This window comes from Cuculus canorus, chromosome 1 (assembly GCF_017976375.1).
Source record: "Cuculus canorus isolate bCucCan1 chromosome 1, bCucCan1.pri, whole genome shotgun sequence".
NCBI classification, from domain to species: Eukaryota; Metazoa; Chordata; class Aves; order Cuculiformes; family Cuculidae; genus Cuculus; species Cuculus canorus.
In genome coordinates, this window is record NC_071401.1 from 206359837 (window position 1) to 206384509 (window position 24673).

Consider the following 24673-nt stretch of genomic DNA (forward strand, 5'->3'; position numbering starts at 1 on the left):
CTGGGTTCGTTTATTCTAGACAAGAGGACCGTGATGTGAGACCATGTCGTCCTCTACAGCTCCCTGAAAGGAGGTTGGAACCGGGAAGGTTCTGGTCTGTTTTCTCAAGTAACAAGTGATAGGACAAGAAGAAATGGCCTTAAGCTGCACCAGGGGGTTTAGATTGGATATTAGGAAAAATTTCTTTCTTGAAAGTGTGGTGAAGCACTGGAGGAGGCTGCCCAGGGCAGTGGTGGAGTCTCCATCCCTGGAAGTGTTAAAAAAAGTGTGTAGATGTGGCACTTTGGGATATGGTGTAGGCACAGTGGGATTGAGTGATGGTTGGACTGGATGATCTTGGAGTTTCCATCTCCAGAGCTGTTCAAAGAAGTGTGTTGGTGTGGCACATTGAGACAAGGTTTGTTGAGCATGGTGGTGTTGGCCTGACAGTTCTAGCAGAAGCATGAACTGGCTTTGTTGGGGATGTGAGGAAGACCGGTCAGGAACGTTGCACTGCGAAGGGTTTTGGAGGAATCAGGTGAGCATTTGCTTTGGTAATTAAATGGTTGGGGAGCTTGTTAAGAGTGATTTGAAAGAGGAAAAATTGAGATCTTAAAGGGAAATGTGGTAGCGGTAGCTCAAGTGGTGAGGATGAAGAACTGGAAAACGTAGTCATGGTGACTGCCAAACCTGTGTTTGAGGGCAGAAAAAAAGAGATTACAGAGTAAGAGAGGAAGAAAAAGTCTTAAAAGAAATCTTAAAGAGAGATACTCTTGTGTTTTTTATGACTTAAGATAAAAATAATGAAATGTACACCTTGAATCCTGTGTTCAGTTTTGGGTCCCTCGCTACAAGAGGGGCATGGAGGAGCTGGAGCATGTCCAGAGAAGGAGAATGAAAGTGGTGAAGGGGATGGAGAACAAGTCTTATGAGCAGTAGCTGAGGGAACTGGGATGGTTTAGCCTGGAGAAAAAAAGGAGGCTGAAGGGAGACCTTATCACTGACTACAATTCCCTGAAAGGAGGTTGTAGCGAAGTGGGTGTTGGTCTCTTCTCCCAAGTGACAGGTGATAGGACGAGAGGAAATGGCTTCAAGTTGCACCAGGGGAGGTTCAGATTAGACATCAGGAAAAATTTCTTCACTGAAAGAGCTCTCAGACCCTGGCAGAGGCTGCCTAGGGACGTGTTGGAGTCCCCATCCCTGGAGATGTTTAAAAGCTGGGCAGATGAGGTGCTCAGGGATCTGATTTAGTAGTGGACAGGCATGGATGGACTTGATCTCGAAGGTCTTTTCCAACCAAACTGTTCTGTGAGACTATGCCATAAGCTGCAAGCTCCGAGGACAAGCTCCGATAACATTGAGACATTGGGAACTATTGCCGTATTGAAACATTTTGCAGGTTTTGGTGGCAAGATTCAGCCCTTTTTGCTTGCAAAGAGTTAAATGCAATTCTTGACAGCTTGAGCATGACTGCTTCATAGGCATCCTTGCATTTGTTTTGAACTTTAAAGAAAACAACAGTCTGATTAGCTGGAGCAGGTTTTCCCTGAGGGAAGACCATAAAGTGTAATTTCATTACAAAATATAGGGCTTGGAGATGAACTGGAGTTGGAATTTGTCTCTTTTTTTTTCCCACCCTAAGGGATTTGACATTTCTATTTCTTGACATTTCTCTCATTGTTCGACTGGCTTCTTTGTGTTGCTGTTTCTTTCCCCTCCCCTGGTGAAACTATAGCTGCGTCCTTGAAGCTTGAAGTGCATTGTCTTGGAGGAAAAGGTGGGAAGAGTTTTGAATGAGCTCAGCAACGAAATGGTTGGAAAAGGAGGCTGTGCTGCAGTGTCTGTGTGTGTAGCACTGTGATACCTGATGGAGTGCCAAGAAAAGAATCATAGAATGGTTTGGGTTGGAAGGGATGTCAAAGCCCATAGAGTTCCCATCCTCCCTGCCATGGGCAGGGACATCTCCCACCAGATCAGGATGCTCAGGGCCCCATCCAACCTGGCCTTGAACACCTCCGGGAATGGTGCAGCCACAACTTCCCTGGGCAACCTGTTCCAAGGCATCACCATCCTTATCATGAAGATTCCCTTCATAATGTCTAGTCTAAATCTTCCCCCCTCGAATTTAAAGCCACTCCCTCACCACAGGCCCTTGTAAAGAGCCCCTCCTCAACTTTCTTGTAGCCCCTTCAGCTACTGGAAGGCCACTATGAGGTCTCCTTGGAGCCTTCTGTATTCTAGGCTGAACAACTCCAACTCTCTCAGCCTGTCCTCATAGCAGAGGTGCTCCAGCCCTCTGATCACCTTTGTGGCCTCCTCTGGACCTTTTCCAAGAGTTCCCTATCTTTCTTATGTTGAGGATTCCTGAACTGTTCACAAGATTCCAGGTGGGGTCTTACAAGAGTGGAGTAGAGGGGCAGAATCACTTCCCTCGCCCTGCTGACCACGCTTCTTTTGATGCAGCCCAGGACACGGTTGGACTTTTGAGCTGTGAGCGCACGTTGCCAGCTCATGTCGAGCCTCTCATCAATCAGCACCCCAAGTCCTTCTCCTCAGGGCTGCTCTCAAGCACATCACCCCCATCCTGTATTGAAACTGTCATTTGCCCTGACCCAGGTGTAGGACCTTGCACTTGGCCTTGTTGAACCTCATGAGGTTCACACAGGCCCACTTCTTCAGCTTGTCCAGGTCCCTCAGGATGACATCCCATCTCTCTAGTGTGACACCTGCACCACTCTGCTTGGTGTCACCCACAATGAATGAAGCAATAGTCCCTTGAATGTGGACATGTTTGAAACTGGCATTAGGAAAGGCTGTTACGTGGTAAAAAGAGAGATGCGAAAATAGTACAGTAATGGGTTACTCAGAGGTCTGGCTAAGGTATGGTAAGTGCGTCAAAAGTAGCACCAGAGACAATATTGTTCCTGAACCTCATTATTGTAACAATCAGAGATGTTTGTACGATGTTTTTCTTGTTTCAGCTGCTTCTTTTCTCTGTTCTGTTCTGCACTCTTTGAGTTAAGTGGTAGCGTAGCAAACCAGCTCATCTGATGGGTTGGAAGGCTTTGTCATTTATCCGCAGAGGAACAGAGTAGGTATTTTTCCACCTTCATCTGTGATGATCCCATGAAAGGCATGTCACGTTGCATTCTGGTAATGGGCAACAGGCATCTGGTAGAGTTTACAGCGTTGCAGCTATTCACAGCTTTCTGCTGGAGCAACAGTGTCACTTTGGGATGTTAGGGAGTCTCATCCTCTATAGGCAAAGTCCCTGCTGTAATCATAGCTCTAGAGGCAAAGCTGTGGTTTTAACCAGTCGTTGCATTGCTTGCTTTAATGCTATAAAGCTGTTTTCATAGAATTATAGAATGCTTTGGGTTCAAGAAACCTTGAAGATCATCCCATTCCAACTCCCCTGCAGCACTTGTCTCAAGGTTTTTGAGTCTCTTGGGATTAGTCCTGTTGCGTTCTGTAGTGTGAAGTTGCCTCTGCGCCCTGACCTGACCGGTTATTCTTGTTGCTTCAAAAACACTGTAGAAAACAGCAATATCAGAGAATCATAGAATCCTCCCACTGGATCAGATTGCTCAAAGCCTCATCCAACTTGGCCTTGAACACCTCCAGGGGTGGGGCAGCCTTCTCTGGGCAACCTGTGCCAGTGCCTTGCCACACTCACAGGAAAAAGTCATCCTAATATCTAATCTAAATCTCCCCTCTTTCAGCTTGAAATCATTACCCTTGTCCCATCCCTGCACTCCCTGATAAAGAGCCGCTTCCCAGCTTTCCTTTGGCCCCTTTCAGTACTGGAAACTGCTCTACTATCTCCTTGGAACCTTCTCTTCTCCAGGCTGAACAACCCCAACTCTCTCAGCCTGTCCTGGTACAGGAGGTGCTCCAGCCCTTGGATCATCTTCATGATCCTCCTCTCTCCAACAGATCTATTTCACATCATTTGAGACCAGGTTTTTCGCAGCCTCATTTTGATTCCTGTTAATATTTCACCTGGTCGAGTATGAGCGAGGTTTTTTGCAGTGGAGGGAAAATCTTCTCACAATCATGGTGAGAGGCACGGAATCATCTTCATGCCTAAATCCTTTGGTTTTCACTTCTCTGGAAACCTGAGCAAAACCTCAGCCGTACAAAAATACCCCATTATAAAAAGGTTTAAACTCCTCGTTAAGGAATTAGTCATAGACTCATAGAATGGTTTGCGTTGGAAAGGACCTTAAAGATGATGTAGTTCCAACCCCTCTGCCATGGGCAGGGACACGTCCCACTAGGTCAGGCTGCCCAAGGCACCATCCAACCTCGCCTTGAAGAACAAACAACTTTTTGCCTGTACTCCTATTTAATTCATATTTAATTTTATGGGTTGAAGCATGGGCATTGCGATTGCCAAGCACGTGCTGGTTGTGCTCCTTCACTTGCTGGTGGCTGTGGGGTGCAGTGTCCGTGGTGGAGTGGTGCCTGCCCACCGGCAACTCCTTTCCTGATGCTTCACAACACAGCTTCTTGTCTGAGGAGTCTGATAGAGGTCTCAAAATTTGATGGGAGGTGGAAAACCTTTTAGATCTTCAGCTTCTCCTGTGTTGTGGGACCCTTTGTATTCTTGAGCGTTGCTCCGAATAACACAACCACACGTTAGAGTTTGGCGGCTTTCCCCAGTTGTAGGAGAAAAATGGAGAGGGAAAGTGCTTTCCGAATACTCCCTCCATCAGGTAAGGCTTCTCCTGCTTCTGATTTTTCTTGATGAGAGGTAGTTTTCAAAGCCAGTTTTGTGGCTGTTTGAAGTGGAAAGGTTAGGACCACAGCAGAGGGGGACCTCTGAACTCAGTACTGCTTTCAGATGCAGAACGGCTCACATCTATTTTTAAAGAGAGAAGGATGGAGTCGCAGACTGCAGTTATAGGTGGTACAACACAGCTTGGGGATTCTGTTGTCTAGACTTCTCAGTGTTACTGCAAGAAGCTTCCACGCTTAGCAAATGTACGCGGAGATATGGGAGTAACTTTGGTTTGTGCTTCTTCCTCTGCCGCTCTTTTAGTTATGCGCTTGGTGCCAAGTTTAATTTTGCCATTTCCGTTGCTCCGTAGGAGTGTGTGCCCTTCTGCTTCTTGTGGTGGAACAAAAGAGCACAGATTTCTTCTAATTGTGAAATTGTGATACAAAGTATTTATAGAATCTTAGAATCATAGAATGGTTTGGGTTGGAAGGGACTTAAAGCTCATCCAGCTCCAACCCCTCACCTGGTAGAGCTGTTGGAACTGGATGATATTTAATGTCCCTTCCAGCCTAAACCATTCTATGATTGCTCAGGAGAAACCTTAAGTGTCCTGACATTAAAATGTACGGAAACATATATGGAAAGGACTGGTCACTCTTCCTTCTAGAGTTTGTTATATTAGACACTGCCTGATTCAGACCTATGAAACTGTGTTTATTAAAGTCTCCAGGAATTCTTGTGCCCGCAGTGGCTTTGATTAGGGCCATATCCTAGAAGGCTATATCAAGACCATGTGGAGGGTGGTGACTTGGGGGTGCTGGTGGATGAGAAGCTTGACAAGAGCTGGCAATAGCATACACTGACAGCCTAGGAGGACAACCGTATCCTGGGCTGCATCCAAAGAAGTGTGGCCAGTAAGTCGAGGGGAGTGATTCTGCCCCTCTTTTCGTCTCTTGTAAGACCTCATCTGGAGTCCTGTGTCCAGTTCTGGAATCCTCAACATGGTGAGGCCCTGGTCCAGGTTGCCCAGAGAAGTTGTGGCTGCCCCATCCCTTGAGGTGTTCAAGGCCAGGTTGGATGAGGCCTTGAGTAGCCTGGTCCAGTGGGAGGTGTCTCTGCCCATGGCAGCGGGGATGTAACTGGAAGATCTTTAAGGTCCCTTCCAACCCAGACTATTCCTCGACTCTATGAAGAACAACGTTTCTAAATCCCTGTCTGCATTTGAAATAGTTATGATTAAAGTTCTGACAGTTTTCCTGCAGTTGCTGATGTTTGGTTAGGTTGAGTTCCCCTCTTCTTTGTTGGCACTTGAGTTCTGGGACTGCCCCATGGGATTTCATGCCAGTATCCGTGGCAGTCTCTGGAGGGAAGCAGTTTTCCATTAAAATGCAAACAGTAAAAGCTGTAGCAAAATTAACACAGGCGTCTAGAATTTCCAGTGTGACTTAATAGCCACAGCATTGGTTGTTTTCTGAAGCCTAATTCAGCTTTGATTGAATTTCAGGCAAAACAAAGCAAGGAGGATAAGGAGGTGGGGAAACCCATCTAAAAGAGATTATGGATGAACAGGTTGAAAAATGCTTCCTGACAGGTCATGCTCTGAGCAATCTGATAATTCCTGCTGGCGCGGGGAGTTGCTTTGTGCATTTTGTGCATTGGCATGGACAATCCATTTGGGTTCCCTTGAGGAAAACCCTTGTTATTAGTAGGGATCATTCTGCGTATTGCTGGAAAATGAATTAATTCACACTAAGTGTATGTACAGATGAGGAGTGAGAATATTCTTTTGTTGTTGTAGATTTATAGAGACATCATGGTGTGGAATAATCAAGTAGGATTTATTTTGACATGTTTTACGTGCCAGATTTGTAACATTCTCAAGATGCGTCAAAAGATTGGCAAATTTATCTTCAGTAGAACTGATGCGTTCATTAATATGTGGAAAAGAAGTCTATGACATCTTTCTTGGACAGCACAGTGGTTGCTGTAGTCCCAGCTATGTACAGTTTCTAAATCATAAAATGGTTTGAGTTGGAAGGGACCTTAAACATCATCCAATTCCATGCCATGGGCAGGGACACCTCCCACTGGATAAGGTTGCTCAAAGCCCGATCCAACCTGGGCTTGAATACCTCCAGGGATGGGGCAGCCATGACTTCTCTGGGCAACCTCTACCAGGGCCTCACTACCCTCACAGGAAAACATTTCTTCCTATGATCTAAATCTCCCCTCTTTCAGCTTAAACCATTCCCATTCGTCCTATCCCTGCACTCCCTGATAAAGAGTCCCTCCTCATCTTTCCTGAAGCCCCTTCAGGTACTAGAAGGTCGCTATCAAGTCTCCCCAGAGTCTACTCTTCTCCAGGCTGAACAAGCCAAACTCTTTCAGCCTGTTGTCATAGCAGAGGTGATCCTGCCCGCAGATCATCTTCAAGGCCTTCATCCTCAGTTTCCTTCCTATGCTCATTAAAAAGAAATTTCTGTAGATAGATACTTCTGGAAGGCCGTGCAATGAATGTTTTACGCTGTTTATCTCATTATGATCTTTAAGGTCCCTTCCAACCCAAACTGTTCTATAATTCTATGATTATTTCTTGTACGGGGCCCATAAAAGGGGCTGTAGCAAAGCTCCACCATCTCAAATGTGGGTGAGCGGCGTTGTCCATCATCATACCATGGCCTTGACAGATGTGTAGAGTCATAGAGCCATTAAGGTTGGAAAAGACCTCTAAGATCATCCAGTCCAACCGTCAGCCCAACATTCTTTCTGTATCTTGCTGTAGCTACAGATTCCTTTGTCTAAAATGACCGTGAGCTTTTAAGTATTAAAAAGGAAGTTGGAATGTGGGAAGCTTTAGATTTAAACATTTTATAAGAACATAAAACGATAAATGACTGTATGTCAAGAAACACCTTTTTCTTATTTCACATGCTTTCTCTGTTTGCTCACTGGTTTGTTTTTTTTTTCCTTCTGACATTCAAACTGAATAGAAAACATGTCAGGAATATAAAAAATTCAGGTAGGAGCCATTTGCCACTACAGGAGATAAGATAAAGAAAGCAAGCTTTGAGAAGAAAAGAGTCGAAAAGTGACTGCGGTGTGTAAGTAATCACAGTTCATTAGCTCTATGTTTTCTGGCTTCGGATAAGGATTTATGCTTTGGAAGAACTTACATCTGTACGCGGGAGTTTTAGGGAAACCACCAAAATAGTAAATATGCAAGCTGACAAATACATTAATCAAAGTGCCTGCTGTTGAGTCGCGTGGCCTGGGAGAGAAAAAAAAGAAGAGGAGAAAGAAAAGTCTGCATTTTAAACAATTTCTGTAGCTGAGAGGAGACTTTACATATGTGGCTGACACGCTGATCAAATGATAAAGTGGAGTCAAATTGAACCTCAACCTTTTGTACGGGCTGTGAAAGTGAACGCACGGTGCAGTTTTTCAAGGCAGATGGAGTGTGAGCAACTAATAAATCAGGTTTTGAAACATTAAAGAGCAACTTATTTAAATGCATATGGCGTTGGATCTCAGACAAGACGGTAGAGGAGAGCATAAAAGGTTTGAGCATAGGAACATCAGCAGAACAATATGTCTGTGCACCAGTGATGTGACTGCATCCAAATCAGCTTCTCGTGTTCAAGTCCTGCTCTGTGGTAAATGAAGGGTGATGGAAGAATTTCTTTACCACGAGAGTGGTGATGCACTGGCCCAGGCTGCCCAGGGAAGCTGTGGCTGCCCCATCCCTGGAAGTGTTCAAGGCCGGGTTGGATGGGGCCTTGGGCAGCCTGATCCGGTGGGAGATGTCCCTGCCCATGGCAAGAGGGTTGGAACTGGATGATCTTTAAGGTCCCTTCCAACCCAAACCATTTGGTGATTCTATGATTCTATGAAGTTGGTCCAAAATAAGCGGGAGAAGCTGTTTCGGGCAGAAATTTCAGGCAATAAGTGGAATAGATGGTGCAGTCACTTTGCTAAGTTGAAGCCTCATTCTCTGTTAAATCGAAACCTGAAGCCTAAGCTTGAATTTAAAAACAGTGAATAAAACCTTTGTTCCTTTCTGTCTACAGCATTTCTCAAAAATAGCTTTGTCAGGGGAAGGCTGCAGGCACTGTTTCAATTCCCCTTTTGGGAACCTGAAACACAGAAACCTGATCAAGGTCAGAGAGGCGATATTAGACCCATGACTTGAATACAGATCTGCAGTTGAGCTCCAGTAGAAACTTCTATGTGAAGTCTGGGTTGCGTGATCTGCGTCAGCTGCCTCTTGATTTCTGGGCAGATGTTTAAGATTTTGATAGCAAACTGTATTTTCGAGACTGGGAACTCTGTACCTGTATAGAACAAAATGCTGTGGTGCTGTCATTGTGATGAGGAATCATAGAGTGCTTTGAGTTGGAAGGGACCTTTAAAGGTCATCTAGTCTAACCCTGCTACAGTGAGCAGGGACATCCTCAACTCGATCCCCTCTGGTTAAGCTCAGGCTGTGTTAGTCCTGGAATTTAAAGTCCTAAGTGAAATATTAGAATCATAGAATGCTTTGGGTTGGAAGGGACCTTGAAGATCATCCAGTCCCAACCCCAGTGCAGGATCAGGGACATCTTCAACTCAATCAGGTTGCTCAGAGCTCCATCCAACCTGACATGAATGTTTCCAGGGATGGGGCCTCCACTACCTCCCTGGGCAACCCATGACAGGATTTCCATACCCTTCATTGTGAAAAAATGCCTTCTTTACATCCTGTCTAAATCTCCTTTCCCTTAGTTTAATATGAGAAGGACTTGTTCTTGTGCTTGTGTTGAGCAGAGACGCAATTTGTGCAGCTTTGCCTTTCCTGCTTTTGGGAATTATGTTTTTATTTGAAGCTGAGCGTGCGCTCTACAAAATTGATCTCTTCCCTTCTTTCCTGCCTGGAAGGGATTTATGATGGCCCAGCCACCAAACTTGACTTGACCCATGGCAGGGGGATGGAACTCAGTGATCTTTAGGGTCCCTTCCAACCAAAACCATTCTATGGTTGCGCTTGGGATTTTTAGACCATTGTGGTGACTGTCATGGTCCAAACCTCATGGCCAACAGGATGATGTATATTTTGGAAGCTCTGGACTGTGGCTGTGTGAGGTCCCTCCGTGGCACAACATCCTGTTTGCTTCATGAGGCAAACTGAGAACCAGTGAGGAGCCCTGCCTGAATTTCTGCAAATTTGTGTTTTTCCAGTGATGGTTTGTTAGGTTGGAAAGGTGCTCTGTTAGGGAGCTTCACCTCAACCGCTGCTTCTGCGAGAAGTGCTGAGAGCTTTTTCATTGAAGGAAATATTACAGAAATGAAATGTGATGTACTTTGTAACCTTAAAGGTCAGCTTCCTTGTCTTTCTTCTCCCACTTCACATCTATTTTGTCTTAATTCCCATCTCAGCTTTCTGTCAAAGAAGAAAAATACTTACAAACTACCTTCACAGACAGAAGGATGTAATCCAGGTGGATTTAGGGTATAGTAGTACTTGGCAGTGGCAGTGTTGGTATCTTCAGTAGAAGTGACAAGTGATGGGCCAAGCAGGAGCTGGGAATAGTCTACTGCCCTTTGAGACAGTTAATCATCTCAGAACTCCCTTCCTACCACTGCAGAGCCCTCGTCCCAAGGCCTGGCAGCCAGTATTTTACAAGCAGTAAGCCACCTAATTCCCATTGATTTGGGGTCTCTTGTAGTGCCAATGTCATCATCTCTCTGATCTCTGTTGATTTTTGTAGAAGGCAGGGTGCCTACGTGTTTTTAAACGTCGGTCCGTTACTCCTGGTGGTCTGATCTATAAATTCACAGCTGCTATGATTAAAAAAAAAAAAAAAGAGAGAACGTGATTGAGAAGCAAACAAGAAATGCGGTCTTTCCTCTGTCAGAAACCTTTGGTAAATTGCTTCTCCCCTCAAGCAAGGAAGTAATCAAGTATTGGCCGGAGCTTATTCTTGTCTATCTTGATAACATGTGGATTTTTTTGTCTCTGATGCATCTCACCTCTTTCCCTCCTGTTGAGAGAGAGGGAATAGGAGCCCCACGCGTTATGTCAGCACACAGGGAGGTCACTGTCAGAAATTACAGACCTGTAGTGCTCTCTCTGCTGCAGGTGGAGAGGACAGAGAATGTCCTTCCTACACAGGAGTAGGCAGAATAATCTGCCTAAAATAATCCACTAGATACCACTAGAAGATGAGCTCTCTCTTGTCTAGTCTGTGGAATTCTATAGTGGTTGGTGTTTGAAGGGCTTTCTAGAAGAATTTTGTATCATTTACTTATAAATAACCTTTGTTTTACTTGGAGTGCTGAATTGCAGTTCCAGTTGCATTGGCAGATCCGTAAGAGCTCTTGTGATTGGTTTGTAGGAGTCTAGCAAGAAGGGAAGGGAACACTCAGAAACAGAGAAGAACATTAACCCAGAGTTGATCTACACCAGCAGGAAAGTGCAATGGTTCGAGGCTGGCTGCCAAACGGATTCTTAATAAAAGTATAAGTCTTTAAAGATGGTGTTTGTTCAGAAGGAAGGGTCTGTGGATTTGGAAGTGGAGTTTATTTCCTGTGAAGCTCACCTGGAAACTGGGGGACTGGTTGGGACCATGGGACTGGACACTTCTAGGGTTCTATTATACTTGTTCAGTTGGATGAACCTACTCAGCTTCAGAGAAGACCTACCTGTGTTCTGTTGTGCTGCTCATAGAATGGTTTGGATTGGAAGGGACCTTAAAGATTGTCCAGTTCCAACCCTCCTGCCATGGGCAGGGACACCTCCCACTGGATCAGACTGCCCAAGGCCCCATACAACCTGGCCTTGAACACCTCCAGGGATGAGGCATCTACAACTTCCCTGGGCAACCTGTGCCAGTGCCTCACCACTAAGACTGCTCATCAAAGGTCAAGGCATCTGAAGCACTCACAAAAGCTAGTTTTAGGTGCAGGATGCTGAATTCTCCATGCAATTTGTTTCCCATTGGAAACTGGCCTAGAGAGTGGGCCAGATCCTTCCTCATCCCTTCCCTCTGAGATCTGATGGGACAGCTGGTTGCTGAACCCTTAGTTCAAGGATGCAGTGCACCACGTGGGGTCTACTACACCCGGTATTTTGGAGCAGTTTGAAAAATAGCCTGAACGCAGCAAAGTTTGATCATTCAAGACATGCAGAAGAATTTTAGAGATCAATTGTGCCTGCTTCCTATAAAAAGAACTGAAGTGTTCGTGCCGGTACATTGAGTCATGGCTACAAATCACTCTGGTAAAAACAGTACTTGACGCTTGTGTTGTGTGTGCCTTTGTCTAAGGGGTGCAGTTTCCTAATATCCAGAAATATGAAAAAGCAGCAGTGTAGCAGTATAAACCCCGAGTTTTCATTCCGTCATAGCACAGATCGATAACTCTTTTCCATTAAACTCTGTTTTACAATCACCTGTTTTGCTGTCTTTGGGCAGCTTTTGCTTTCTTCCTTTTGGTGCTAAATGAAGGTATTTCCGTACTCTGAAGATGGCACAGAGGTTGCTCCACTGATGATCTTCACATAATCAGGAACTTTGGGAACAACCATAACATCTGAACTGGTCCTTTTCTCCTCTGAGTTTGTTCTGATGCTGAGAAGTGGTGTTGCTTTGCAGGCTGTGTTGATTGCTTGATTGTTGTGCCTTCAAAACCTGTTTCTTTATTCTTCTTTTATGGTTGCATAGATTAACGCGAAGTGGCTCACTAGGAAAAGTGCTTTGATCACAGAGAGGGGCCAAAGAATTGTTCACTATGTGCCTGGAACCTGTTTAGCTGAAAAGTTTGTGGTTGTGGAGAATAATGAAGTTGTTCTGTGCTAACGTTGGGGATGGGAGGGGAAGACAGCAAATGGAGATTTGCCTCTGGTCCTCGTGCTTTATGGGTGATTCCAGTTTCCGTTAAGACCAAATGAATGTTTTGTGGATGGTTTGGTAAGGGATTTAGTTATAGCCAAATATCTTTGTGTCTGAAAAATCAGGGAATCATAGAATCGTTTGATTGGAAAAGACCATTGAAATGAGTCCAACCATACTTGTCCACTACTAAACAATTATCGCTGAGTATCTCATGTGCCTTCTTATAAACACCTCCAGGGATGGGGACTCCTGCACCTCCCTGGGCAGCCTCTGCCAGGGCCTGAGAACCCTTTTGGTGAAGAAATTTTTCCTGATGTCTAATCTGAACCTCCCCTGGCGCAACTTGAAGCCATTTCCTCTCATCATCTGTCACTTGGGAGAAGAGACCAACACCCACCTCGCTACAACCTCCTTTCAGGGACTTCTAGACTGATAAGGTTTCCCCTCAGCCTCCTTTTCTTCAGGCTAAACAACTCCAGATCTCTCAGCTGCCTCTCAGAAATGTGTGTCTGGTAGGATTTAAAGTGTAACTGGGCTGAGGATGAGGTGAATTAAGACAGATAAAGCTCTGAAACAATTAGGTAATTGTACTTGAAAGTGGCAGTGTAAAAAAGCTCACCTTTTAAGAGTGCTTTTAGAGACAGGGAGAGCTTTCCTTATGTTGTTGTTCAAAATAAGAAATTACGTTCTTCTTCTGATTGTAGCCTCTTAGAAGATTCTGAGATGCCTGCTCTCTGATATCTTCACACCCTTCAAGGATCAGATCAGGAGAAGGAGGATTGTGTGATTCCTCTTCAAACGTGATGTTTCAGTGTAAAAATTTCCGTACAAATCTTGGGCCATTATGGAGAAAAAGTGTTTCAATATAAAAACAAAAACCCACAAAATCAAAACTAAACAGGAAAAGGAATTATATATGCCATTATTATCTCTGGCCTCCTCTGGACTCGCTCCAACAGATCCATGTTGTTCCTGTGCTGAGGACTCCAGAACTGAACACAGACTCCAGATGAGGTTTCACAAGAGCAGAGTAGAGGGACAGAATCCCCTCCCTCATCCTGCTGATCACGCTTTGGATGCAGCCCAGGATACAGTTGGCTTTCTGGGCTGCAAGCACATATTGCTGCCTCATGTTGAGCTTTTCATCCCCAGCACCCCAAAGTCCCTCTCAGGTCTAATCTCAATCTATTTAATCCCTTTGTAGAGCACCCTGAGCTGCTTACAGAAAAATCATAGAATCATAGAATCACCAGGTTGGAAAGGACCCACTGGATCATTGAGTCCAACCATTCCTAACACTCCCTTAAACCACGTCCCTAAACAATTCATCCACCCGTTCCTTAAACACCTCCAGGGAAGGTGACTCGACCACCTCCCTGGGCAGCCTGTTCCAGTGTCCGATGACTCTTTCCGTCAAGAATTTTTTTGGATATCCAGCCTGAACCTCCCCTGGCAGAGCTTCAGGCCACTCCCCCTTGTCCTGTCCCCTGTCACTTGGGAGAAGAGGCCAGCTCCCTCCTCTCCACAGCCTCCTTTCAGGTAGTTGTAGAGAGCAATAAGGTCTCCCCTCAGCCTCCTCTCCTCCAGGTTAAACAACCCCAGCTCTCTCAGCCGCCCCTCGTAAGACTTGCTCTCCAGCCCCTTCACCAGCTTCGTTGCTCTTCTCTGGACACGCTTCAGAGCCTCAACATCCTTCTTGTTGTGAGGGGCCCAGAACTGAAGACAGTACTCAAGGTGCGGTCTCACCAGTGCTGAGTACAGAGGGAGAATAACCTCCCTGGACCTGCTGGTCACACCGTTTCTGATACAAGCCAAGATCCCACTGGCCTTCTTGGCCACCTGGGCACACTGCTGGCTCATGTTCAGTCGCTGTCAACCATTACCCCCAGGTCCCTCTCCTCCATGCAGCTCTCCAGCCACTCTTCCCCCAGTCTGTAGCACTGTGTAGGGTTGTTGTGCCCCAAGTGCAGGACCCTTCCAACCTACTCCTTAGTATTTCTGTGTGTTCCTGTGAGTTATTCATACTGACTAAATGAACAAAGTCCAGGAATACCTCAAATTGTGATGGGAGCTCTAAACTTAGTTACTTCATGGCACAAGAAAGTCCTTTTTTTTCTGGGGAGATCTCTTTGGGCGCAATAGATCTTGCTATCATCCTTCTGGAACCTGCTCTGTAGATAGATAGAAGAGGGTTAGCACTAAACCTGAAATAGCCAGACATGAGGAAGAAATTCTTCCCCGTGAGGGTGATGAGGCTCTGGCAGAGGTTGCCCAGAGCAGTGGTGGCTTCCCCATCCCTGGAGATGTTCAAGGCCAGGTTGGATGGAGTTTAGAGCAACCTGATCCAGTGAGAGGAGTCCCTGCCCATGGCAGGAGGTTGGGACTGGATGATCTTTTATGTCCCTTCCAACCCAAACCATTCCATGATTCTATGATCCATGCTCAGTGTTTTCCTCAACTTTTAAAACACTAGGCAGAATGGAAAACTTGAGGCACTCTTAATATTTGTTCAGCCTTTAAGTGCGTGCAGAAATTGTAGCTTTCTTGGTAATCTAATGTTTTTTTTCATATTGAAGCATGACATTTTAGGCTCCATTCCAGAAACATTCAGCTGCGTTACTAATGGACCCGTCTCCGACTCCCACTTGCGGTGGCATTCAGGTGGGCACACTTCATTGCTAGCACAGCGTGAGGGTGTCATTAACTCTATGACAAATTTCACTTCACCTCCGAAGTTTTTCTTCTTTCTTTTTAAGTCTTGCAATTTATTGCTAGACAGATCAAATCAGTGAGCTGCTGCTCTTAAGAAGGAGCTGCTACACAGAATAATTTCTGAGAGCTGAGAAAGTTTTCCTAGTGCCTATAAAATCATGGAGTGGTTTGGGTCAGAAGGGACCTTAAAGCCTATATAGTTCCAACCCCCCTGCCATGGGCAGGGACACCTCCCACTGGACCAGGCTGCTCAAAGTCCCATCCAACCTGGCCTTGAACACCTCCAGGGATAGGACAGCCATGACTTCCCTGGGCAACTTCTTCCAGGGCCTCACCACCCTCATAATGAAGAAATTCTTCCTAATGTTTAGTCTAAATCTTCCCTCCTTCCAATTTAAAGCCATTCCTTCTTGTCCTGTCACTCCAGACCCTTCTGAAAGGTCCCTCCCCAGCTTTCCTGGAGCCCCTTCCAGTACTGGGAGGCCGCTCTAAGGTCTCCCCGGAGCCTTCTCCAGGCTGAACAACCCCAGCTCTCTCAGCCTGTCCTCATAGCAAGGGTGTTCCATTCCTCTGATCATCTTTGTGGCCTCCTCTGGACCCCTTCCAACAGTTCCATATCTTTCTTCTGTTGAGGATTCCAGAACTGGACACAATACTCCAAGTGGAGCATCAGGAATAAGATTTACATCTCGTTATGTTTTTCCAGGTAAAATATTTGAATATAAACAAAATCACTTTTCCTTGTAGCTTAAATGTACACGCAGAGCACTCATTCTTTTTAATTGAAATCTAAGATTGGAGATGATGTAAAACCATATTTTTCTGTCAGTGCCAATGTTCTTTTCTTCTCAAATCTCGCATAATACAGCCAAGCCGATGCGACAGATTGTTTGATTCCTTGCTAGGGAGTTCATCCCAGTCAATAATATTGATTAGTACAGGGTGACTTGATGTAGCAAGAATAACACCTCTTCCTTAATTTGATCCTCTATTTCCTACTTCATGCCTCAGTGGTTCATGCGTGGATGAATCCTTCAATAAGTCAGTTAAGACACAGACCCCACTGGAAATTGCAGGGCCTGACATTAACATGAGTAATTTTCTTTTCCTAGAAGCTGTGCCGCTTTTTTTTTCCACAATGAAGCTGTCACATTGTGCAAGTCAACGTTAGGTCTTTATCTTGGTGTGAGATTTAGCAAGAAGCTCCATGTCGTTACGGTGTGTTTGGGGAGGTGAGATGGCTTGTGGAAATAAAGAGGCAGATAGTCCAGAGTTTGCATGGAGTTCCCACTCCACGGGGAGTTTAATATTGTCCTGAAACGGCATCTTTGAATCTTACATAGTTTGGTAGTGGACAGGTACGGTTGGATTCGATGTTCTCAAAGGTCATTTTGAACAAAGTGATTCCATGATTCTATTTTATGATTCACCGATGATGTGAATTCTCATGCAAAACACCCCTGATCTGGAGGGACCATTTATGGAAGAACCCATGTTAGTGACCTGCTTGCATGTTGCCGTGAGGTTGAAAAAAAACAGGAGGGTCAAATCAAGTCATCAAAGAGGTTTTTTTTGTATATTGGTTGCAAGTAATGGCCTCAAGCACATGAACTTCACTTTGAAAAGACGATCGGAGTCACTTGCTTGTTGGCTGTGTTCCTCACACTTTTCAATTTGGAGACGTTCGTCTTTTCTTGAGGCAGACAGATGTCAGGGTCAAAAAAAAAAAATCAATAATCTGCTGGTGGTGTTTTGATTTCAAGTGCTTTGTCATTTTCCTGCCTGTGAAGCTATCATAATAATGTGATTAGGTTCTGTATTTATTATTATTCAATCACTAAGGAGAGCTCACATGCAAAATGGAAAGGGCTGGATAATGTTTGGGATGTACAGACTTTGCCGAAGTCCATATTTGTGGTTATTTGTGGTTATTTGTGGTTATTTGTGGTTATTTGTGCCTTTTAGCCCTAAAACACACTTGGTAGGGTTGCGTGCTATGGAATCATAGAATGGTTTGGGTTAGAAGGGACCTTAAAGTTCATCTAGTTCCAACCCCCCCTGCCATGAGCAGGGACATCTTCCACTGGATCACACTGCTTAAAGCCTCTTCCAACCTGGCCTTGAACACCTCCAGGTATGGGGCAGTCACAACTTCTCTGGGCAACCTGGGCCAGGGCTTCACCCACCTCCTAGGAAAATATTTCTTCCTAAAATCTCATCTAAATCTCCCCTCTTCCAGCTTAAAGCTGTTCCGCCTCATCTTATCCATGCCCTCTCTGATAAAGAGCCCCTCTCCAGCTCTCTTGTAGGACCCCTTTCAGTACTGGAAGGTGCTATAAGGTCTTGAAGGAGTCCACCAGACTCAGCAAATTTGTTCTTGTAGCTGAGAAGCTTTTTGTACACAACTGTACGAGGGCAACAGAATTCTGCTGGGAAATTCCAAGACTCTCTAGGACATGGACTCCAGAGAGACCCAGTAGTGTTAAATATAGCAAATGAGCTAATGTCCTGTCACTGGCAATCAAAACCAAGCTGCCTTCAAAAGGGTTGACTGGTGGCATCTCTATTGAGAGGTATGGGACCCTTCTGTACTGCAATATGCAAGTGGCAAAATTCAGTCAAGTGCTGCTCTTAAAACCCTTTCCAAGTGTGATGTCCATATATCCACATGGATTAAACCAGGAGTGTTTATTATAGAAGGTGAAGGCCCTTGTGCTTTTGAGAAACAATTTAAGTGTGTGTTGATGTTCAAATGAAGAACTGTTTGTTTGGGTTTGGAGGTGTTCCAGAAGCTGCTGAAGTAACTGGGACTTCAAGGTGGAGGTCTTAATTCTCAGAAGCGTCATGTTTTGAAAAGCGATGAAGCTTAAGTCTCTTAATAGTGTTGAAGCATCTCTCTCCTGTGTGATGGGTCTCATGGTGGCATATTCGGGCAGTGCATTGGACTTCAGCCCAACTTGTGGCTGAGGAACTCTTCGGCAGTTGAAACTGGATCCTGTGCTGTAGGAGACCATCAGTGTTTCTGCAATATTGTCACTAAGCATGAAAGAGGAGCTTAAAGGAACGTATCGATGCTATCTGTGTTGTTCGTGTTGGGTTAGGAGTTCTTTCTCTGAGCAGAAAGTGTGTATCTTCTCATTAATTACTCATCTTTCACCAGAAACGAAGCATTTACAGACAGCCCTAAATGTTTAATTACCACTTGCTGTGTAAAATTCAAGGGATGTTTAGATCTGTTAGACAACTCGTTCTGTGTTATTTTCCAGGAGGACCAGATGATAACTTAATTGAAGGTGGCGGATCCAAGTTTGTCTGCAAACCAGGAGCCAGGAACATTACTATCATCTTTCATCCCCTCCTCAGGTAAGTAAAGCTTCTCGACCTATTTCTGCAGGTGCAAATGAGTAGAATAAGTAGAATTAATCCACTTTCTTGATGGGTTTATTGCCACTTCCGTGATAGAATCCTACCTCGGTGGGCTTGCTGGAATGTTGTTGATGTGCTCATGTGTAAGAATAATCACTAGTTGAGCTTATTGCCAATGCTTTTTAATCCTTTTCAGAGTTAATGAGTGTACGGAGTGGGATTGTTTTCCCAAGTGAGCCCTTTTTGTTGGACAGTGTAATTTATTATTGGTCCAAGTTGGGAAACGTTGAGTTGCAGTGTGTCACAACTCTTTTATCGCTGAGTATCCGTTTTGTTTATTAAAAAGTCAGAAGGATTCTTTGTGTACTGCAAGGCGAGTTCATTCTTCGATAAATGCGGTGTATGAAATGCAAACGAAATGCTGGTTTAAAGCGCAGGGGCAAATCTTGGGAATTCACAGCTCATCAGTGATTGCTGGAACTTTAAAAAGTCATAGACCCATAGAATCATTTGGATTGGAAGGGACCTCAAAGCCCATCCCGTTCCACCCCTTGCCATGGGCAGGGACACTTCCCACCAGACCAGGCTGCTCAAGGTCCCATCCAACTTGGCCTTGAACGCCTCCAGGGACGGAGCAACCACACTTCCCAGGACACCCTGTGCCAGGGCCTCAGCACCCTCATCGTGAAAAATTTCTTCCTTATATCTAATATAAATCTTCTTCCTTCCAATTTAACGCCATTCCCCCTTGTCCTATCACTACAGGAACGCATGAAAAAAGCCCCTCCCCAGCTTTCCTGTAGCTCCTTCACATACTGGAATGAGCAAGTCTATATTAAGCCTCTTCTCACCAAGTTACTCACCTGTGATACTTTAATTTTGCTCTTTTTACTTTGCAATCTAACAGTTCATCTGAATTTTGCCTGAATTAAATAATACATTGTTTTTCTCAGTTCATGTCAATCTTCCACCTCTACTTTTCCTCGTGGGGTTTTCCTTCATCACCAGACATGTCCTTTCCTATTCAGCGCTGGCACCTTTGGAGAGCATTTCCCTTCTTAGTTCTGTTTGTATTACTCAGTCATGAGTCGCTTAGGCAACAGAGCTTGTTTCTGCAGTGCTAAAACCAAGCAATAATAAAATAGTAATGAAAAGTAACTGGAATCTGATCCCTAGATGAAGGAATATTCTAACTGCTGTCTTGGTAGGTGAGAAATGTGGTCATGTGTGACTTGTCAGGACTTAAAAATGCAGAGGGGAAGTGCGTGAATTACTCCAAATTTAAATTTCTGATGTTCTTACACTGTATATCGGAATAATCTTGAGAACAGCGCCTGTTGTGAGGACTTAGTACGATTTGATAGGGTTTTTGAGAACTTTGCTTGAAAAATCGTTGTGTACATTGTACATAATTGAATTGCGTGTTTGGAAAAGACCTTTGAGATCATTGAGTCCAACGGTACCTATCCGCTACTAAACCAGATCTCTGAGAACCCCATCTGCCTGCCTTTTAAACATCTCCAGAGATGGGGACTCCACCACCTCCCTGGGCAGCCTCTGCCAGTGCCTGGTAACCTTTTTGGTGAAGAAGTTTTTCCCTATGTCTAATCTGAACCTCCCCTGGTGCAACTTTAGGCAATTACCTCTCTTCCTATCACCTGTAACTTGGCAGAGACCAACACCCATTTCACTACAACCTTCTTTGAGGAATTTATAGATAGTGATAAGGTCTCAGGTTCCCTCAGCCGCCGCTCATAACACTTGTTCTGCAGCCCCTTCACCAGTTTCCTTGCCCTTCTCTGGACGTGCTCCAGTGCCTCAATGTCCTTAATCTCTTGTTAGATCATAGAATCATAGAATAGTTTGGATTGGAAGGGACCTTAAAGATCATCCAGTTCCAACCCCCTGCCATGAGCAGGGTCACATCCCACTAGACCAGACTGCTCAAAGCCTCATCCAACCTGGCCTTCAACACCTCCAGGGATGGGGCAGCCAGAACTTCCCTGGGCAACCTGTGCCAATGCCTCACCACTCTCATGGTGAAGAAATTCTTCCTAATGTCCAGTCTAAATCTGCCCCTGTCCAGTTTATACAGGTTCCCCCTTGTCCTATCACTACAAACCTTTGTGAACAGTGCCTCCCCAGCTTTCTTGTAGCGCTTTCAGGTACTGGAAGGTCGCTATAAGATCTTCTTGGAGCCTTCTTCAGGCTGAACAAGCCCAACTCTCAGCCTGTCCTCATAGCAGAGGTGCTCCAGCCCTCCGATTGTCATTGTAGCCTCCTCTGGACCCATTCCAACAGCTCCATCTCCTTCTTATGTTGAAGATTCCAGAACTGGACACAATCCTCCAGATGAAGTCTCACAAGAGAGGAACAGAGGGGCAGAATAACCTCCCTTGCCTTGCTGGCCACACTTCTTTTGATGCAGCCCAGGACAGATGCCTGTAATGAGATGAATAATTTCATAAGGATGTTTTGTTTCAACTTCTGTCTCTCTTAAAATGGAAGACGTGAAAAAAATAGATTTCTTAGAGCACAGTTTTATTGTGTGCAAAGATGGACAATGGTTACGATGCCATACGCTGTTCAAGATATAACCACTATGATATGGACTCCAATCTCTTCATCTTTAATGATTTTAGAGGCTTCTTTCAATCACAGCGGGGGGTCGTGATGCTCTTATCTTTATTGATGAGGTACTTCACATTGATTTAGCAACTGGTGGAAATGCTTCTTTCTTTCTGTTTACCTTCTTGCTTAATTTTTCCCCCTTTTTTTGCCATCAGAGGCAAATACGTGTGCTCCGCTCTAAATAGCAATTTTCACAAACACTTCACTTTTATTACCAGCTTGCAAGACAGGCAGTAGAAATAATTTGCTTCATAAAAAATAATTGCATCAAGATTAAGGTATCTGCGTATAATATAGTTTTTCGTGCCAACCATCTGCGATGTCTTAACTTCCTTGCATTAATAACTATGCAAAGAGAAGGAAAGTAGTCCGTGACCCAGCTTACCCTTTTCTCGCTGCAGAATGAAGTGAGTTTGGGTGTAGGTGAAGGCTGTAGAAACTTCTAATATCATTTTACCTACTTTAATGATCGACAGTAAATATGTGAGTCCTTGCTAGGTCAGATTTGATCCTCAACTGTGGCGTATGCGTTATGCTTGGGATGCAGTGTATCTGGGATGACCATAGGCTGGATTTCTGTTGCTAATGATAATTCCCTACAGAGAATTCTACTCGTGCTGGGATTCATAGAATCATGAAGGTCACAAAAGGCCTCTAAGATCATCAAGTCCAGCCGTCAATCTGACACCACCATACCTACTAAACTATGTCCCGAAGTGCCACATCTATGCAGTTTTTGAACAACTTCGGGGTGAAGACACCACTACTGTCCTGGTCAGCCACTTCTAATGCTTTATTACTCTATCAGTAAAGAAATTTCTTTTAATATCCAATCTAAACCTCCCCTGGTGCAACTTGAGGCCATTTCCTTGTTGCTTAGATCTTTGTTGCCTCTTTCTAGATGATGTTGTATTAGATGTCAACCTCTCAAGGGAATAATTGCTGCAGAGGTGTGAAGTTTCTGAGGAGACCTTATAGCGACCTTCCATTACCTGAAAGGGGCTACAAGAAAGCTGAGGAGGGACTGTTCAAAAAGGCTTGGAGTGATAGGACGAGGGGCAGTGGGTATAAAGTGGAGAGGGGCAGATTGAGACTGGACATAAGGAAGAACTTCTTCACTATGAGGGTGATGAGACACTGGCCCAGATTACCCAGGGAAGTTGTGACTGCCCCATCCCTGGAGGTGTTCAAGGCCAGGTTGAATGGGGCTTTGGGCAGCCTGATCCAGTGGGATGTGATCATAGAGGGTTTGGAACTAGATGTACTTTAATGTTGCTTCCAAACCCAAACTATTCTATGATTCTATGTTTCTTCATTTCCCATTTGTTGTCAAGGTTCTTTACGGCCTGCCTCAGTCATCTCTCATCGATGTCGCTTATGGAGGCTTAACATGAATCTTTTTGGAATTCAAAATGATCGATGTTTTATTTAGAAGGGTGGTTTTATTCTGATTTTTATCAAGTTTGCCTAAATATGTTGACAGAGAAGTTTTAGCGCTGTATGAGCCAGTTGATTTTATTAGGAAGCTGAGTGCTTCTAAAAGTATTTACCTAACTGGATCACCTTGAAACCAGATGCTGGTGTAATGATTTAGTGGGAGGTGTCCCTGCCCATGGCAGGAGGAGTGAAACTGGGTGGTCTTTAAGGTCCTTTCCAACCCAAACTATTTTATGATTCTATGATTCTATGATCAGTCTGAATTTCTCTTGTTTGTACCACTGTTATAACAAATGTCCGTGTCACATCAGAGAGTTGCGCAATCACAATGTTACGTTTAGTGGTTATAATCACCTCTTTTTATTTCTGATCTATTTACAAACTGAGGTTGAGCTTGGCTCCAGATTCTTTGGAAGAACAGAGTTAGCAGGATTTCAGGGGCTGTAAATTAACCCCCATATCTCCAGTAACAAAAGGTTGTTCAAAGGAACTCTTCCCTTAGAATCAGAATCAGTAGTTTGGAAAAAACCTCTTAGATCATCGAGTCCAACCATTCATATCTACAACTCAGCTATGTCTCTGAGCACCTCATCTACTCATCTTTTAAATACCTCCAGGGGTGGTTACTCAACCCCCTCCCTGGGCAGCCTCTGCTGGTGCCCAGTGACCCTTTCTGTGAAAAATTTCTTCCTGATATCCAGTCTGAACCTCCCCTGGCAGAGCTTGAGGCCATTCCCCCTTGTCCTATCACCTGTCACTTGGGAGAAGAGCCCAGCACCCACCTCTCTAGAACCTCCTTTCAGGTAGTTGTAGAGAGCAATAAGGTTTCCCCTCAGCCTCCTCTTCTCAAGGCTAAACAACTCCAGGTCCCTCAGCCGCTCCTTGTAGGACTCGTTCTCCAGCCCCCTCACCAGCTTCGTTGCTCTTCTCTGGACACACTCCAGAGCCTCAACATCCTTCTTGGAGTGAGGGGCCCAGAACTGAACCAGGATTCGAGGTGTGGCCTCACCAGTGCCAAGTCCAGGGACAGAATAACCTCCCTTCGTTGCAGCCGTGGAGAGCGTAAGGGTAAAATCAAAGCTGGCCGTGAGCCAGCACTGTGCGTTTGCGGACCAGAAAGCCAGTCGTGTGCTGGGAGGCATCAAAAGATGTGTGGCCACTATTTCAAGGGAGGGGATTCTGCCTCTCCACTTGGCTCTGGTGAGACCTCATCTGAAGTCCTGCATCCACCTCTGGAGTCTTTCGTAGAGGAAGGATATGGATCTGTTGGAACAAGTCCAGAGGAGGTCACAAAAATAACTGGATGGTTGGAGCGCCTCCTATACAAGGACAGGCTGAGAGAGGTGCTTGTTCATCCTGGAGAAAAGGAGGCTCCAGGAAGATGTTGTCGCAGCCTTTTGGTACTTAAAGGGCACTACAGGAAAGCTGGAGACAGACTTTTTAGCAAGGTGTGTTGTGACAGGACAAGGAGTGATGGTTTTAAACTAAGGGAGGGGAGATTTAGGCTGGATATAAGGAAGAAATATTTTACTGTGAAGGTCGTGAAACCCTGGCCCAGGTTGCTCAGGGAGGTAGTGGAGGTCCCATCCCTGGAAACATTTAAGGTCAGGTTGGACAGGGCTCTGAGCAACCGCATCAAGTTAAATGCTTGATTTGCAGGGGGGTTGGGCGAGGTGACCTGTGAACGTCCCTTCCAACTCAAAGAATTCCATGATTCTAAAATGATACAAATGCTTTTCCAAGCCTTCCCTTCTGTCAAATTCCTTTAGAGCAACGAGCCAGGATTGGAAGTGAGATCTTATGTCGTTTGGGATGTGGATTCCTCATTTCCACTAGGACAATTGAGACACACCAAGCCCCAGATTAATTACCAGGACTTAATGACACCACCACACGTGTAATAAATGAATAGTGAATTTTTGCCAGACAAGTGGATGTTCTAGTGGAGATGATTCCT

The 24673-nt window shown here is 44.9% G+C and overlaps 1 protein-coding gene across 1 annotated transcript in view; it reads left to right on the forward strand.

The window, feature by feature from the left end:
• The window catches only part of EXOC4 (exocyst complex component 4), a 479192-nt gene that overhangs the window by 197925 nt on the left and 256594 nt on the right, over positions 1 to 24673 (forward strand). Inside the window, exon 10 of the mRNA XM_054084687.1 lies at positions 18549 to 18645. Coding sequence (XP_053940662.1) covers positions 18549 to 18645 — 97 coding nt within the window. The remainder of the gene's footprint in view (positions 1 to 18548; positions 18646 to 24673) is intronic.